We start from the raw sequence: 15,730 nt of genomic DNA, 5'->3' as shown, positions 1-15,730 counted from the left end.
AGTGTGGAACAGATGAAATAAAACTAGATTATTTTGTTTATTCTTTTCTTTTAAAAGCTTAATACTGTCACCATAACAACGAGCCTTTTATTTTAATGGAGTTTATTTAATCAGCTGTTCAGTAACACTTTATATGAACTTTGTCTCAACCTTTATTTGATTTTTTCTGTAAAACAGCCAAAGCTTCAGGATATTACGTTGATAAAAAATCAGGATCAAATTAAACTAACTGATCTGAGAACAGCTCCACTGTCAGACACAGAGTCCAGTCCACCATCATCCCTAAACGGTCTGATGTGGATCAGGTGCTGTGTCCCTCACAGTCAGCAGGTCTCAGGTAAACACCTGTAGCGGTGATGGAGCAACGTGTTCGACAGCTCTCTCCACCTCCATCATCCAAACACTAAGTGAGGGAAATATCTGTCAGTGAAGCTGTTCTGGATCCTGGTGGTGGATCAACGTCTCACTGAGACTCTGTCTGTTGGTTTGTCCTTTCATCTGTCAGCGTCTCTACTTCCTGTTCTTTACTGTCTGATCTGACCAGGGTTCAGTTCTGCTGTTTTCAGAGCAGATTAAGAATCAGTTGTAGATTCACATGTAGATTAATTTTTTAAAATAAAAAGTTAAAATAACGTTCCAGCCTGTGTCATGGTCCACTCTTTGATTTTACCATCACATCTTTAAAGAAACATAGAAGCAGCAGGTAAAAGTACAGATGAGTTTTCTTGGCCTGTTCTCTGAGCGTCGACTGTGTTCTATTAAAAATGTCTTGTTGTTTTTCTGAAGTGTTGAAATAAGCAGGAGCCTTTTGTCCCAGATACACAGGTCATCAGAGCTCATTCAGTGTAACCAGACCAAGACGCCATTTTGAAATCACATCATGAACTGATGTCATGTGACAGTGTGTGACATCATCAGAAGGAGCCCTGAGGAGCTGCAGCCAGGTGAGTATATCTCTTAAATATTTATATTTCATATGAAATACATTCCAATATTTCTACATTTCCTCAGGAGTGTTGGACGTGTTCGAGGCTTCTTTCCTGATCAGTGGGACTCGTTCAGAAACACATTCATGTCTGTTTATTGCAGATTTTGTAGCGTCCACATACAGAGAGCTGCTCCACATGGAACGAGCCTCGACAGTAGAAACAGGAGCTGCTTCAGAGTAGAAAACAATCAGAGTCGCTGTCAATAGAAACACAAGATATGGATCTGAACAGCGTGAGGTCGGAGACATGAAGCCGGTCTCATGGTTCACTGTTTCTTTTCTTTTATCGACCGCACACTGAACGACTTCCAGAGCTTTCAGCCACATCTCCTGACCTTCATCAGCTGGATTAGTGTGAAAATAACTGAACCGTGTTCTTGACGTCTGATCAGACTCCCTCTGCTGATGAAGGCCACAGCCTGCAGCTGAAAGCTCCAGAAACCTGCTCCCTCCTGTGATTTTCATCTGTGGAGGTTTAAAAGATCCAGGTTCATCTCATTCTATAAAATCTATTAAAATCAAAGTGTTTTCACTTCAGCCGTTCACGTCTGAATCTTTTGGCACAAACACATCAGCTTCAAACATCAACACAAACGATGAACAAACACAGACACACTGAGTCTGAGCAGAATCCACATCTGAGGCTTCAAAGGTTGAAGGAGGTGAACGTCTGATGAACTGAGCTGAAGGAAAGAATAAAACCAGCTGAGAGCAGGAGTCCGTCTCCTCTGAGGGGAGCTCAGTCCACCTGAGGAGTCCAGAGAGCTCTGACAGGACGGTCGGCCTGGTCACGTGACCCAGGTGCAGGAGGTTCCAGGTCAGAGCGAAGCCCCGTGAGTCCCTCTGCTGTCGGCCGGTCTTCGGTCAAAGGTCATCAGGTCTGGGTGTGTCTGGCTCCTGTCCTGGGCCTGGTTCTGGACTCTCACAGACCCACAGACAGATCACCTGGGACCGAGGACCGGCCAATAGCAGAGAGGCAGCTGGGGAGCGAGGGGAGGGTCAGGTCTGGGTCTGGGTACTGAATGAGGTCACTGTGAGTCTCCAGGAGGTCCAGGATATCAGCAAGTCTCAGGATCCTTTCAAAATAAAAGCCTTCAGTGTCTCTTCAGGGACTGGATGTAGTGGAACGTCGCTCCCAGAGCCCAACTGGTTTCCACCTGGTTGATGGTCCTTGCCAGCTGCAACACACACACACACACACACACACACACACACACACACACACACACACACACACACACACACACACACACACACACACACACACACACAGATTGGATTCTGAAGTTTTGCCTCTGGACTCTGGTCCAGGTTCTGGTCCTGACCTCCTCACCTTGAACTGTTTGTGTGGAGGGAATCCGAGCTCCTGCAGCAGGACTGAGATGTAGACCAGGTCCAGACAGAGGAAGGGACTCTGCAGAGGACTGACGGACAGGCTGCTGCACACTGCAACAACACAACAACACAACAACACAACAACATGACAACAGGTCACATCCCAGCAGAAGACATGGAGATACAGGTGTCAGGTCACATGACCAACGATATCATCAGGTGAATGAATGCAGGGTTCAGTTTATGATATTATTACAGGACACAGGAGAAGCTGTTTAACCTCTGAGCTTCACTCTGATGGTTCAGTGTGAACACCTGTTGTGTCTCTGTGTACCTGAGGTGAACAGGATCTCAGTCAGACTGACACTGACCTGAGATCAGGTAAAAACCAGACGCAGACATCGACCATCACAAACAGAGTGTTTGATTCTGAGGTGAAAACTAATGAATGTTTTGTTGCTGATGAATCAACATGAAAAGAAAGAAAACACAGATGTTTCTCTGTCAGACTGTGCAGGTTATTGGAACAATGAGGTTATTAATCACAGAGTGATGGTGAACACAGTCTGAGGAGAAGCTGAGAACGAGCTCAGAGTTTACAGACAGAAGCTGCAGTTCAGAGGATCTGCAGCCAGGTGGCGCCGTCTCACCTCTTTTAGCTGCATCCATGTAATCCGTCACTGTAATGGTTCCTCCCTTCTTCTCCTCTGGACACAGGAAACACAACAACAGACCCCAGATCAGACTCAGAGGATCCTCAACAACAACAACACACTGACCCACACAGGGTGAATGAAACCAGTGTCGTCCTGCTGCTGATTAACATGAGGACAGGTGAGTTACTGACACACCTGAACCTCAGCCTCGTGATCCAGAAAGTCTTCAGAGACAAATGAATCAATTTTAATTTTAATTCAACGTCCAGAGTTACTGAACAAAGATACGATGAAATCAAAATCACCTCAGACAGGTATTCAGATGAATTCAGACTGTGTATCAGAGGAGCGATGAACCGAGACGTTTTAGAGTGAAATGTGTCAGAAAGGTTTCAGCAGGTTCAGAGGAAACAGCAGCAGGAAAAAAATGGATGTTTCAAACTGACTGAAGCAGAAACTACCAGCAGACAGACGCAAGGAGCTTCTGTGTCTGAGGATTCATTTAACAACGACAAGCTGAAGTTCAGGTGAACTGATCAGTCATTGATCAGTTATGTTGAGGTCAGATTCTGGAGGAAATGTTTGTTTATCACCACGGCTGATGATTGTGACGAGTCCTGGAAATGAAGTTTCCTACCGATGACCCCGAGGTCGACGGCTCGGTCGTAGTAGTAGGAGAAGGCGTAGAAGTCCATGTCTGCAGCTTCAGCCGCCTTCGTCACCTTCCTGTACAGAACCTTCTCCACCTTGGTCAGACACGCCTCGTAAACCGGCTCCCCTGAAACACACACACAGATACAAGGTTCCTACACATGATGCCAACCAACCAACCGACCAATCACATCTCTGCGTGGACCTTACCTGCCTTCTGTCCCTTCACAGTGTAGACGACGTCATTGTGCTCCCACCTGCCTGAGTACTCTGGAGCAAGGCAGGGGCTGACCAGCTCAGTGCTGCCCCCTACTGCACGCGCACACACACACACACACACACACACACACACACACACACACACACACACACACACACACATATAAAACTGATCCTCCTCATTTAATTTTAGTTTCTATTAAATCTTTGCTTTAACTTCACACTGAAACTATAACGTCAGAGTCAACAGGTAACAACCAGCTGCAGCTGAACGTGATGATTCATATGGAGAGGTGTTTGTCTCCACCTTCATTATTCCCTCTCTTTTAGCTCTGTGTTTGGTCTCCAGCACCTCCTGAGGGAAATATCTGACTCTTCAGCTGCTGAATGTTCCTCTACACTCAGATTTATCAGGAACACCCAGCTAAAACTGAACCAGTCTAATCCAACAGTCCAGTGATCAATCATCCTCACGAAGGTTATAATGCTCAGTTTGCTGAAAGTTTCTTAGAGAAAAGCAGATCCAACTCATTTAGAAAGATTTGCATTTCTGGTATATTTTCCATCTGTATCAGTGAGGACAGACGGAGTTAAAGGTGGAAACATCATTAACTACAGCCTTAAAATGAGTTAAGTTGAATCAACATCAACACAAACCAAACACTTTGAGCTTCAGTAAACTGAACTGAATGTTGTTTAGTCCACTCCCTGCAGATACAGAGAAACAGACAGCAGAGAGGATCTGTGCTGCAGCTTCTTACAGGAACTAAATCACTGCAACAGCTGGCAGGCAAGGAATTAATCTTGCTGTGTTATTAAAAGATTAGATAATGGCTTATTTATCTGATGGGGGGTGGGGGGGTATAAAAGGCAGAGATGAAAGCAAATTGAAAAACAAGAAAAAAAGAGGGTTATGGACGTACGGGGTGAAGAGTCGACGCCTCCTAAGACGGCGAGTCGAGCCGACATCAGACCCAGACCCAGATAACTGCAGAGAGAGAGACTCACTGACACTCACTCAACCTGATCCTGAGCACAGTTAAATGATCGTCAATTATAGTCAATAAATTAATCAAGAAAATTCATCTGCAACAATTCTGACTGAGTCATCATTTAACTAAATAACATATGAAGTTCAGACACATTCATACACTTCATCAGCTTCATGAACCTTCAGACATTTCTAGATGAAATATTCTATTATTCATAGATTTAATAAGCTGAGGCTCTGAGAGAGTGAAGTGACTCTGACTGTGTTCAAGTCAACATTCAGGTTCTTCATCAGGACTTTATTTCACTGCTGCAGCAGGAGGGAGCTGAACTATCCAAAATGATCTGTAATATATAAAATTATAAAATGATCACATCTGTTTCACTGAATGGAGTGTGTGTGTGTACCTGTGAGTGTAGACGGTGTGTGTGTTGTTGAACATCTGGAAGGACCTGATGTAGTCGATAGGTGAGGTCTGGATGGTTTTCTACAGAAAAACAAAATATCATCAGAGCTCTGACTCAGCGTTTCCAGGCTGAATGAGTTCTGCTGATGAGACGTCAACAATGACCCTGAGGTGACGTCCAGTCCACCACAGTTCACTGACGCTGTCTAACAGTTCTATTTACGTTCCATTGGACTCTCACAAGAAAGTCTTTCTTGTTGTTGCTCTGTTGTAGCATCAAAACTAATCTGCTCCACCTGAAGAGAGAAAAGGAGCAGAAGATTTCTTTGTAACGTTAACAGAGTGTTCACTACTGTTGATGTGAGGAGCAGCCATCTTGAATTCTTATGTCGGGTGTGGTTGCTCTGACTTCTCGACTTCAGAACTCGGACTTCAGAACTCGGACTTCAGAGTTCAACTGAAACGAACCATAAGGTCTTGAAAAGACAGACATGTGATCAGACCATTTCTGGAGGTAGTCTGGATCACACTGTGCACAAAGGAACACCCAGCTAAAACCTGACCTCTGACCTCTGGCCTCCACTGATCAGCAGCTCTCTGACCTGATGAAGACGTAAAGACAGACGCTCTCGGTCAGTGACTGGTACAGAGCTGATCTCAGATCTGATCTCAGAGAGAACAAGAACCAGGACTCGTTAAAAACACCATGTGTATAAAGTTTCCTCTTCACTGTCTACAAGAGACAAAAATGGACTGAAATAGCTCAGTCAGTGTTTGTAATCAGTTCCTTGGTTGCCCCCACCCACCCCAAAACTCCCACCACCATTTAACCCGTCCTCCCCCCTCCCTTTATCACAGACTGAAGAAGAAGATGACGAGGATCTTCCTGGTGAACTGCTCTGCAATCCCTCGTGAATGAAGTCTGACCCAGATAAGAAACCAACCCCCCCACCCAACACACCACCATCATACACCCCCCCCCCCAATGTGAGGGTGTTTATTTGGGATTAGCGTGGCATTTACAGATTAAAGCCTCTAAGATGGAGCCACACTGGCAGTTTGACTGAAGAGAGAGAGAGAGAGTTCTTTCTCTCTGAGTCTCCCTCGCTCTACCAATCTTAGTCCACCCCCCCACCCTCCTCACCCCCTGTCTCCCCCCTCTCTCTGTTAGTGTCTCACCTCGTCCTGAGGGCTGAAGGTGATCTGAGTTGACCCGCCGCCCAAATCCAACATCCCCACTGTGGGGGAGTCAGCACTGTGAAGACCACCTGAACATGGAGAGGAAGGGAGGAAGGGGAGGGAGGGGAGGGAGGGAGGACGGGTAGGGGGGTCAACAGGGGAGGAGGAAAAGAAAAGAGAGTAAAAAGAGAGAGAGATTAGGAAAAACAGAGAGAGAGCTGCAGTATAATCCAATAACAGGTAATCACTATTTCTTGTCCACATTAATCTGGTTTTTTACACACACACACACACACACACACACACACACACACACACACACACACCATAAACCTTACAACACTCACTTGCATGAAAGCACAAACAGAAATTTCTCTTCCTGTCATTGGTTCATATCTAATCATGAGATAAAATCCTAATTTATACAAAATTTAAATCTGTGGGTATGTGTATGTGTGTGTGTGTGTGTGTGTGTGTGTGTGTGTGTGTGTGTGTCTCACCTGTGAGGAAGTTGACGGTGATCCACGCAGAAATCCCTGAACAAATAAAAAATAATAACATTAAATTACTGCAGTCTCCACCACTACGCAGATGATACTCAATTCTAAATCTGTGTCACAGATCACAGATCGTGATGTGATTGCCTGTGTTTAGCTGACATGCTAACATGCTAACATGCTCACAATGACAGTGGAGACAGGAAAATGTCGCCATCCAGATCTGAACCAGGGTCAGTTACAATCTCAACCCCTACGCCTTAATGACAAAGCTGATGTTTAGCAGGTGTAATAACTGAGGCTGATGGGAGCATCATTAGTTCTGCAGGTTATCTGATCAAAAGCCAAAGCAGCAGGTAAATTAAATCTTTGACCTGATGGTGGCGCTGAATGTAACAACCTCTGTAGTCTCATTTAGACACTCGTTAGCAACCGCCTTTTTTAAGACACGTAAAAGCTTCAAACATCAGGAGTGGGGGATTTACTGACCCATTTTATGTCGGAGAATAAAACCTGAAAATGTCTTGAGCTTGTGTTAAAACCACAGACCTTATTTCAGACATGTAACCAGAAACACACTGACTCTGGGACGAGTGAACAGGAAGTGCTAACATGCTAACATGCTAACTGACTTCCTGGCTTTAAGACTCATTCCAGCAGCTCTATATTACACATTTAAACATAATGTTAAGCTTATTAAGCTTCAGGGGAAACTATTTTGTCAACTGCTGCATTTAAATTTGTCCAATACTTTGTTTGACAACCAAAATGTCACGTCTTCACTGAAAGCTCCATAGATTATTGTTTTCTTTTATTCATTTGGGTTTAAATTTTCTAAATTTTACTTTAAATTGTTACAAAATCATAAGGTTCTTTTTGGGAAATGTCCAAGGAATTTATAGGAAATCACAGGTTTGTATATAAAACATTACTCAATAATTCCTAACCCACCTCCTATACTTTGACACACAGAGGAGAGCAACATGTGGACAGATGAAATAATTTAAACATCCATTGTCAAAAATAAAGATAGAGTGATATGTTCTGAGCTCATCGAGGATCTACTTATTCAGGTCAACTCAAAGACGACATTAGTGTCCGTGGCAGAATATTTGCGCTCAGCTGCATGCATTAGTGCCTTTTACCAGCGACCTCTGACCTCGTCCACATGCAGAAGTGGATGATTAAAGGGCTTGATAGAAACTGTATCATAGGAGCTTTACCATAAAACTCTTAGGCAGAGACGCTAAGAAGCAATTTTCAAACAAAACAAACAAGTATGGAGAGAGACTCGGCTTTAGGTCGGGGAGCTAAACACCGGCACTTAGCACCCTCCTGCCCCCAGTAACCACTCAGAGATCTGCATTAACAATAAGTCGCTTCCATTCAGGACGTTCAGAGGGTAATCTCAGCTGGGGATAAGCATCCAGGCCAAGAATGGCAAAATATCTGAGCGATAATAAGGCTGATGGAATCCGGTTAGACTTCTGAAAGGACTGTTTATCGTTCGCTCGGCAGCAACGGAGGAGGAGGAATCTGTCCATTAGTGGCTCGCTGACGGAGGAAAAGTGGACCGGGCTAAGAAGTTAATTCAGTAATCATTAAAAGACATTTATGGCCGAGTGGAGTAACGAGTTGATCCCACTCAGAGAGAAGGAGAAAACATTTCAGCCTCAGAAATGAACGGACAGGGGGGGGGGCTTAATCGGCCTCCCTCCCTCTTCAAGATTAAGTGGGACATTATCCCACATGGCCATAATTGCTTGTATGAACTAGTTTAAAAGGATTGGATTATATGTGGGAGAGCATCGTGTCCATACAGAGCGAGTGTTTAAAACACAGGACCTACATGTGATTCCTGTTCATATATATGTGTCCAACAACAGTGGTATTAGTGCAGCAGGGTTCACTGTGATGGCAGAGGAGGAGAAGGTCGACGGAGCTGGAGCTGAGAGGTTCACATCTGGATCCAGGAGTTCCATAAAACTATCAATAAGTTCCTCTGAGGAACCTCCAGTCGAACAGGGTGGAGGAGCATCGTCAGGAGTCATGAAGCACTGACGGAGTTTCCTCAGAGGAACAGTTCAGTCTGCAGATATGTCTCTGCCTCAACAAACATTAAATATTAACTTGTGTGGTAACTTGTCATAAATGTAAAATAAAACTAAAACCTGTGACTGTGATCACAGATTCCTCTGATAGGACCTTCTATGTAGAGGAGCAGATTAGACAGTCAGCAGTTAGTGAAAAGTATTTCCCGTCTGAGAGTTCATAGCTACAGTCCAGAACTTTAATTTTACTCATCTTCCTCTGCTGCGTTCAGGGACATCATGTCTTTAACTGAGAAGAAGCAGCATCTTCATCCTCTCTGGGATGAAACCTTTTCAGCTGACTGTAAAGATTTGTTGTTTCCATCTTTGTTGGTTCCGACCGACGACACGTTTTTCAGACTGTCTTCATCTGAACTTCGTCTCTTTTAAGGAACCAAACCACTTCCATATAATGGACGAGCTGTGACCTGTTGTCAACAGTTTCCTGTTTGGAGGATAATGTGATAATGTGAGTTCTTCACTGTCATGTCTCTCATTTTCTGCTTCTTTTGTTAAAACAAATGACTTTTGTTGTGAGCTCTGTCCTGGTGCTTGTGTTTGGCTTCCTCTCCTGTGTCCTGAGCTCCGTCGTTCGCGACAAAATGATTGAATATTGATTATTTTAATTTTCTGCCCGTTCACATGAGGAGGTTTGTCTCCCGTTTCATTTCATCTTTAATCCTCCATGTTGGCAGTTTTCGTTGGGGAAATCAGAGCAGGACCTCTGAGGTTTCTGTCCCATGAAAAACAAGGAGGAGAAACAGGATCGAGTCACTGTTCATCATCCGACCTGCTTCACAGATTAAACCGATGAAACGACGAGGAGACAAGCAAATTCTCTGTAATCTAATAAACATATAAAGAGATGAGGATCGTGTCCAGAGTGAGACCTGAGAGAGGTCACAGTCCTCCACAAACTCTCTGCTGTAAAGGACCACAGGTGTTTTAGTCCTGTCGTCTGACCAGCCGGACAAACCTACGCCTGAGTGAACCCACCGGACAGGAGACTGGACGAGTCCAAATCCACAAAGACACCACCTGTCAGGTGTTCCTGTTTCAAAACAAAGATGGAGGACGACCAGCAGCTCGATCTGTTTCTAATCAGACACATCAGTGCTGAAGAGTCTACTGAGATCCTGACAGACTGTAGAGTCCACGGACCTGAGCGAACTTCAGGTGAAGATGTTTATTTACCTGTGTGTCTCCCCGGCAACACTCAGGTGACATCATCAATCACACATCATCAGATATGATCAATAGAGAGCGACTGATCTGAGTCTTTACATATCACACACTGTAAGATCTGATCTGTACACTGAACCCACTGACCCAGACCTGATCCTACAGACCCAGACTCTGACCCAGACCTGGTTCAACAGACCCAGACTGGAACAGACCTGGTCCAACTTGGTCCCATCAGTTTTTCAGATCACTGGAGTCCTGATGTGGGGCTCTGACCTTTAGTGAACAGTAAAGACGTGTTACCTTCATCAGTGCCGTCCATGATGGACACGCTGTCGTCTCTGGACAGGAAAGGAGACTCCAGGAACAGCGCCCTCACCTGCACACAAAGACAAACAACACATGAAACGATCAATTCACTCATGTTTACAGAGTAAACAGAGACTTCAGGAATCAGCACATAAACACCAGGTTTTTAGTTTAGGGTTAGACCCTCCATCTCTATATATCACCACCAGACTCCATAGAGAAAAACAGGGATTTAACCAGGAGCTGCTGGAATACCACTGCCTCCATCTGTTAGTGTGTCTGTGTTACTGTGTGACTTTCAGTGGTGGAAGAAGTAATCAGATACTTTACTGCAGTAAAAGTACCACACAGTAACACAGACACACTAACAGATGGAGGCAGTGGTATTCCAGCAGCTCCTGGTTAAATCCCTGTTTTTGTATACAGAATATACACATATATATATATATATATATATATATATATATATGTGTGTGTGTGTGTGTGTGTGTGTGTGTGTGTGTATACACATAGTTATTAATTCTACTTTAAACTGCTCTCTTCATGTTAACACACCAGGTGCATTACATATCTGTGTTATTATTTTCTGATATAATCATAATTTTTTAATATTATATTTTAATAAAAACTAATGCCCCCCCCCCCCACCCCTGTGTAATCAGCTCTGTGTTTGGCTGAACCAGGACCAGTCTGATAATAAGAGCAAAGCCTCAGATTAAATCACATTTTGGCTGAACGCTCTAGTCCTGTTATTACTGATTACTTAAAAGCTTTAATAGACTTTTTTCTTTTTTGGCTCCGACATCCTGATGATGATGATGATGATGAAGAGGCATTAGCTTCCTGTGAGGATATTAGCTGAAGTAATTCACTTGCGTAATGCAGAGGAGCTGAATGTGACGTCAGGAGATTATTGAACTGAGCTGCTGATCAGGAGTTTGATTACCTGATCAGATTCTTCACGTTGTTAATGTCTGTTGTTGATTCCTGTTATTGAAGCTGTTCCTTTGTTTTTCAATCACTTATTCATTTATTTTAAAAATATTTAATCTTTTTACAATTAAAGTATGTAACTTTATATTTATTCTCTTTTTATTTGTCCAGATTATTTCATTTCTTATTTAAAAAATGTAGTTTTATTTAGTTTCTGTGTTGGTTTGATTGTGTTTGGCTGCAAACAGGAAAGAAAACAAACAAATAAAAAAACATTTATTTAGCGTAAATAATAAATAGTAAAATAAAATTCAATCCAACATTAAAAACTAACAAGGAACAAATGAACAAAAATAAATAAATAAAACGTGATCAAATCCAACAATTCTAACTCGACATTATAATTTATAATAATTTAAATTATAATTTCACACCAACATGTTGAACAGTCGGACATGCAGAAATAAATCAATCCAACATTTAACACTACAAGTAAAATTATTTCAATGAACTAATCAATTAAAATGAAAATACTAAGAGTGTGTGTGTGTGTGTGTGTGTGTCACCCTGTCCAGCAGGTGGTCGGCCTTCTCTCCAGGCAGCAGGCGGAGGCCGGCCGTGGCCTTCAGGACCACCGGGGTGGAGTTCCAGACGGAGGGGGGGATGCTGGACTTGGCAACCTCCAACAGCTCCACGATCCCTGATGTACACTGGACACAGGGGGGAGGGGGGAGGGGGGGTATCAGTCCTATTACAGTTTACCTGGCTGAGCAATGATCCTGTGATGAACCTGTACCTTCTGTGGGTCATCAGCGTACGCAGACAGTCCAGGTTTGATGGCTCTGAACGTCTCCTGGGCCAGTTTAGGAGCCTCTGCAGAGAAAACAGAAAAACAGTTTGTGTCCACTCGTCTGAGACGATGAAAGAAAGACAGAGAAAGTCCCGCTGCCTCATTGAATTCAACTTCATTTGGTTTCTGACCGACTGATCCTGGACCTGTGCCTACATCTGAGCTGTCATTAAGCTCTTAATGACAATCCCAGTCTGTATAACTAACAGGTGCTGCCATTAGTCTGGTTAGCTCTGCTGCTAACAAAGGAGCCAAAACAGCACTCAGCCTGTGTGATTTAGCTTAGCAGCTAAATGCGATAACGAAGGCATTTGGCCCGAGCTCAGCAGGAAACTTTCTCTAAGCCTAATAAACCAAAAACCTCTCAAACGCTCTAATGAGTTTGTGTCCATTTTGACTCTGCCAGCAGCTCCGCGACTTAGAGGCTGAAAGCTCCTCTTGTCTGCTGGATTCACATCTGGTAATTAATGTTTTGGGCCAACATGTGGATTTTAAATACACTAAAAGCAATTCAGAGAGGTCTGCTCTGTAAACCTTCACAATTTAATCTGAAAGGATCCATATGAATCCATTTAGCTTCAACTATAGACGCTCAACATCCAAATGTCCTTTTTAATATCTGGAGTAAATGTTAGTGTCTGTTCCTGATGGTTCTCTCTGTGTTCTACTGTTCTCTACTGTTCTCTACTGAGCTGAGAAGAAAAGACAGCAGAGTGTCTGACAACATCATGACAGGATTCCTACAGAGACAGAGCTTTTTATTAAAGAGGAAGATCCTGTTAGTTTAACCAGCCACTGCCTCCATCTGTTAGTGTGTCTGTGTTACTGTGTGGTACTTTTACTTCAGTAAAGTATCTGATTACTTCTTCCACCACTGAAAGTCACACAGTAACACAGACACAGTAACAGATGGAGGCAGTGGTATTCCAGCAGCTCCTGGTTAAATCCCTGTTTTTCTCTATGGAGTCTGGTATTGATATATAGAGATGTTTCTGGTCAAATCTGTTCTAGACTTCAGATGTTAAAACAGAATGAGTCAGGGTTTGGTCTTAACTGAACTATTTCTATATCATTATTGATTAATCAGCAGATTATTGATTGATTGATTTTTTTGGGTTTGGGTTAAAAAAGTCCTAATGACATTTTCAAATGTCTTATTTAGTCTGAACAACAGCTCAGACAAAAAACAAATCCTCACATTTAAGAAGCTGGAACCAACAAAATGAATACACTAATGGATCAGTCGTCTCCAGACTAAATCTGTCGTTACTGTCTTTGTAGGACAGTGTTTACTCTCACATTCTACTGTACTCTACTGTACCTTGGTTCTCTATCTGGAACTTGAAGATGTGGACCCTGGTCCCGGTGCTCCCAGCGTCGAACATGATGCCGTACTGGAAGCTCGGTCCAGCAGCAGAGGCCGAGTGTCCATCTCCGGTCTGGTCCGAGCCGGGTCGGCGGTGAGGAGGTAGTCTGTAGGCTTCAGGCTTCGAGACGCCGTAGTGACGCTTCACAAACATCAGGTAGGTGAGCAGACAGCACACGAAGAGGAAAACTCCGGCCAGCTTTGGTCTCTTCATCTCGACTCATTCTGTGCTGCAGCCTGAGAGTCTGAAAACACAGTCTTTAATATTCACATTAAACAGGAGACGTCCCTGGACACGCTGCAGCAGCAGGCAGCTGTTCTGTATGTGAGGTTTCACCACTGACACCTACTGTTAATAACATGTGTGAGGCTGCAAATGTTTGCCTGTATGCAAACTGAAAATTAGCAGCTATTTGAATGGAGTTTGGTGTGGATTCAGATTGGTCAGTCTGATTTGTGAACAGCTAGAACTACTGCAACAAGACTATATATATATATATATATATATATATATATATATATATGTGTGTATATATATATATATAAAACTTTATATTTTAGCTGTTTCTATAAAGAGGATTTCACAGACTGCAACTGTTGGAGGAATATTCATCATCAATGTTCACCTACATGTAAACTGACATTAAATCGACAGATATTTGAATGGAGTTTGGTGTGGCTTCATGTTAACTCTGACTGAGCAGCTGCAGGACATTAACAAACATGAACTCTATTAACTCTCCATCATATGTCAGAGAGAAGCTGTTTGTTTACACATCATGATGTATTTAGCAGATGCTAACAGTCAGCTGACACCTGACACCAGCAGCAGTTAGCCTGTTAGCATGAAGGTGCTACCACAGTTTCCCGCCGGTCGAACATGAGTTTCTTTAGCCTGAGAACAAACCGTGAACCGTGTGGAAACGCACCGAGCAGAAACTGTCCGCAGCCGCTCCGTTAGTTCAACACTGCGCTCACTTTTCTCCTCATCCTGCTCCTTCATCCAACTCCACTGTCAACAATACAACCGCTGCGCTTTCTGATGACGTCACATGACGCGCGGCGCTGGGTACGTGGCCGAAAACACGAGGCAAAAAAAAAGAAAAAAAAAGTTTGGTTTGTTTTTCTGCAACTTTTTCTTCTTTAGTTTGAATAAAACATTGAAATGAAGAAACATATAATTCTGTAGAGAGATGTAATCTAATGAACCTGCTTTAGTGATTTTAAACGTGTATAAAAATAAAAATCAAGCTTTATTTTAAATGTGTGACATGTTTAAATAGATATTTTAAAAAGTTAAAGATCAAATTAAATTTCTCTCTCCTACTTTTTAATTGAATGTGTTTCATATTATGATCAGTTCTTAAATTCACATTGTAACTAACGTCTGACTGGTGTTTTAACATAGAGATACATTTAATTCATATTCATTGTCATTGGGATAATGTTAAACCACAGTCACAGATCTCCAAAAATAAAATGAAATAAAATCTGACACCTACAGAATCCCTTGATGGGAATATTCAGTCATCATTGTCCTGCTCTCAGAGGATGAACTCTGTCAGACCTGTTCTCTCCTGTGATGACCTGTGCTGCTCTGTAGGGGGCGCTGTCACCACCTCACACTGACTCATCAACACAGTGAAGAATCCTGTTCCCTCCTGTGAGTCTGAGCAGCAGCTGGTGAAAACGCCTCATTAACCTGCAGCAGCCAATCAGACGCTGAGGGAGGAGGGGTTCATTCACCATATGGTTAGAGTGTGTGTGTGTGTGTGTGTGTGTGTGTGTGTGTGTGTGGAGGCCTTTCTCTGTTTCTCATTGATCAACAGGGTGGAAGGAGGACGACAAACTGTTGCTTTAATAATCTTTATTCATACAGCAGCTTTCACACATGAGCTCTACGTACTTTATATAAAAGACAAATAAAACATTAAATCGACAGATATTTGAATGGAGTTTGGTGTGGAGCCGCAGTTAGCCTGTTAGCAGGTCTGTGAGGGTCTGAACAGAACCAGGAAACTGGATCATGGAGCTGGAGTGAGTCGAGGTGGAGACTGAGCTCAGAGGTCAGAGGTCAG

At 43.2% G+C, this 15,730-nt stretch overlaps 1 protein-coding gene across 2 annotated transcripts; it reads right to left on the bottom strand.

Moving 5' to 3' along the window:
• Positions 1-1,057: 1,057 nt before the first annotated feature.
• LOC108891815 (ectonucleoside triphosphate diphosphohydrolase 6) lies at positions 1,058-14,703 on the bottom strand. Of its 2 annotated transcripts, none has more exons than XM_051067808.1 (14): positions 14,582-14,703; positions 13,608-13,910; positions 12,233-12,309; positions 12,003-12,146; positions 10,498-10,573; positions 6,926-6,961; positions 6,426-6,514; positions 5,248-5,327; positions 4,773-4,837; positions 3,841-3,942; positions 3,617-3,757; positions 2,974-3,030; positions 2,322-2,434; positions 1,058-2,166 (listed from the first exon to the last, which is right to left on the bottom strand). In XM_051067808.1, the coding sequence occupies exons 2-14, from the start codon at positions 13,864-13,866 to the stop codon at positions 2,083-2,085; spliced, it is 1,323 nt and encodes a 440-aa protein (XP_050923765.1). In that variant the 5' UTR covers positions 13,867-13,910; positions 14,582-14,703; the 3' UTR covers positions 1,058-2,082. The 2 variants fall into 2 exon arrangements, with proteins under 2 accessions (XP_050923765.1, XP_018544657.1); XM_018689141.2 differs by having other exon boundaries at positions 13,608-13,897.
• Positions 14,704-15,730: the final 1,027 nt, after the last annotated feature.

The sequence above is a fragment of the Lates calcarifer genome, unplaced genomic scaffold (genome assembly GCF_001640805.2).
Source record: "Lates calcarifer isolate ASB-BC8 unplaced genomic scaffold, TLL_Latcal_v3 _unitig_2032_quiver_898, whole genome shotgun sequence".
Taxonomy (NCBI): domain Eukaryota; kingdom Metazoa; phylum Chordata; class Actinopteri; family Centropomidae; genus Lates; species Lates calcarifer.
The sequence above is the reverse complement of the archived record's forward strand: the minus strand, read 5'-3'. Positions and strand labels throughout refer to the sequence as shown.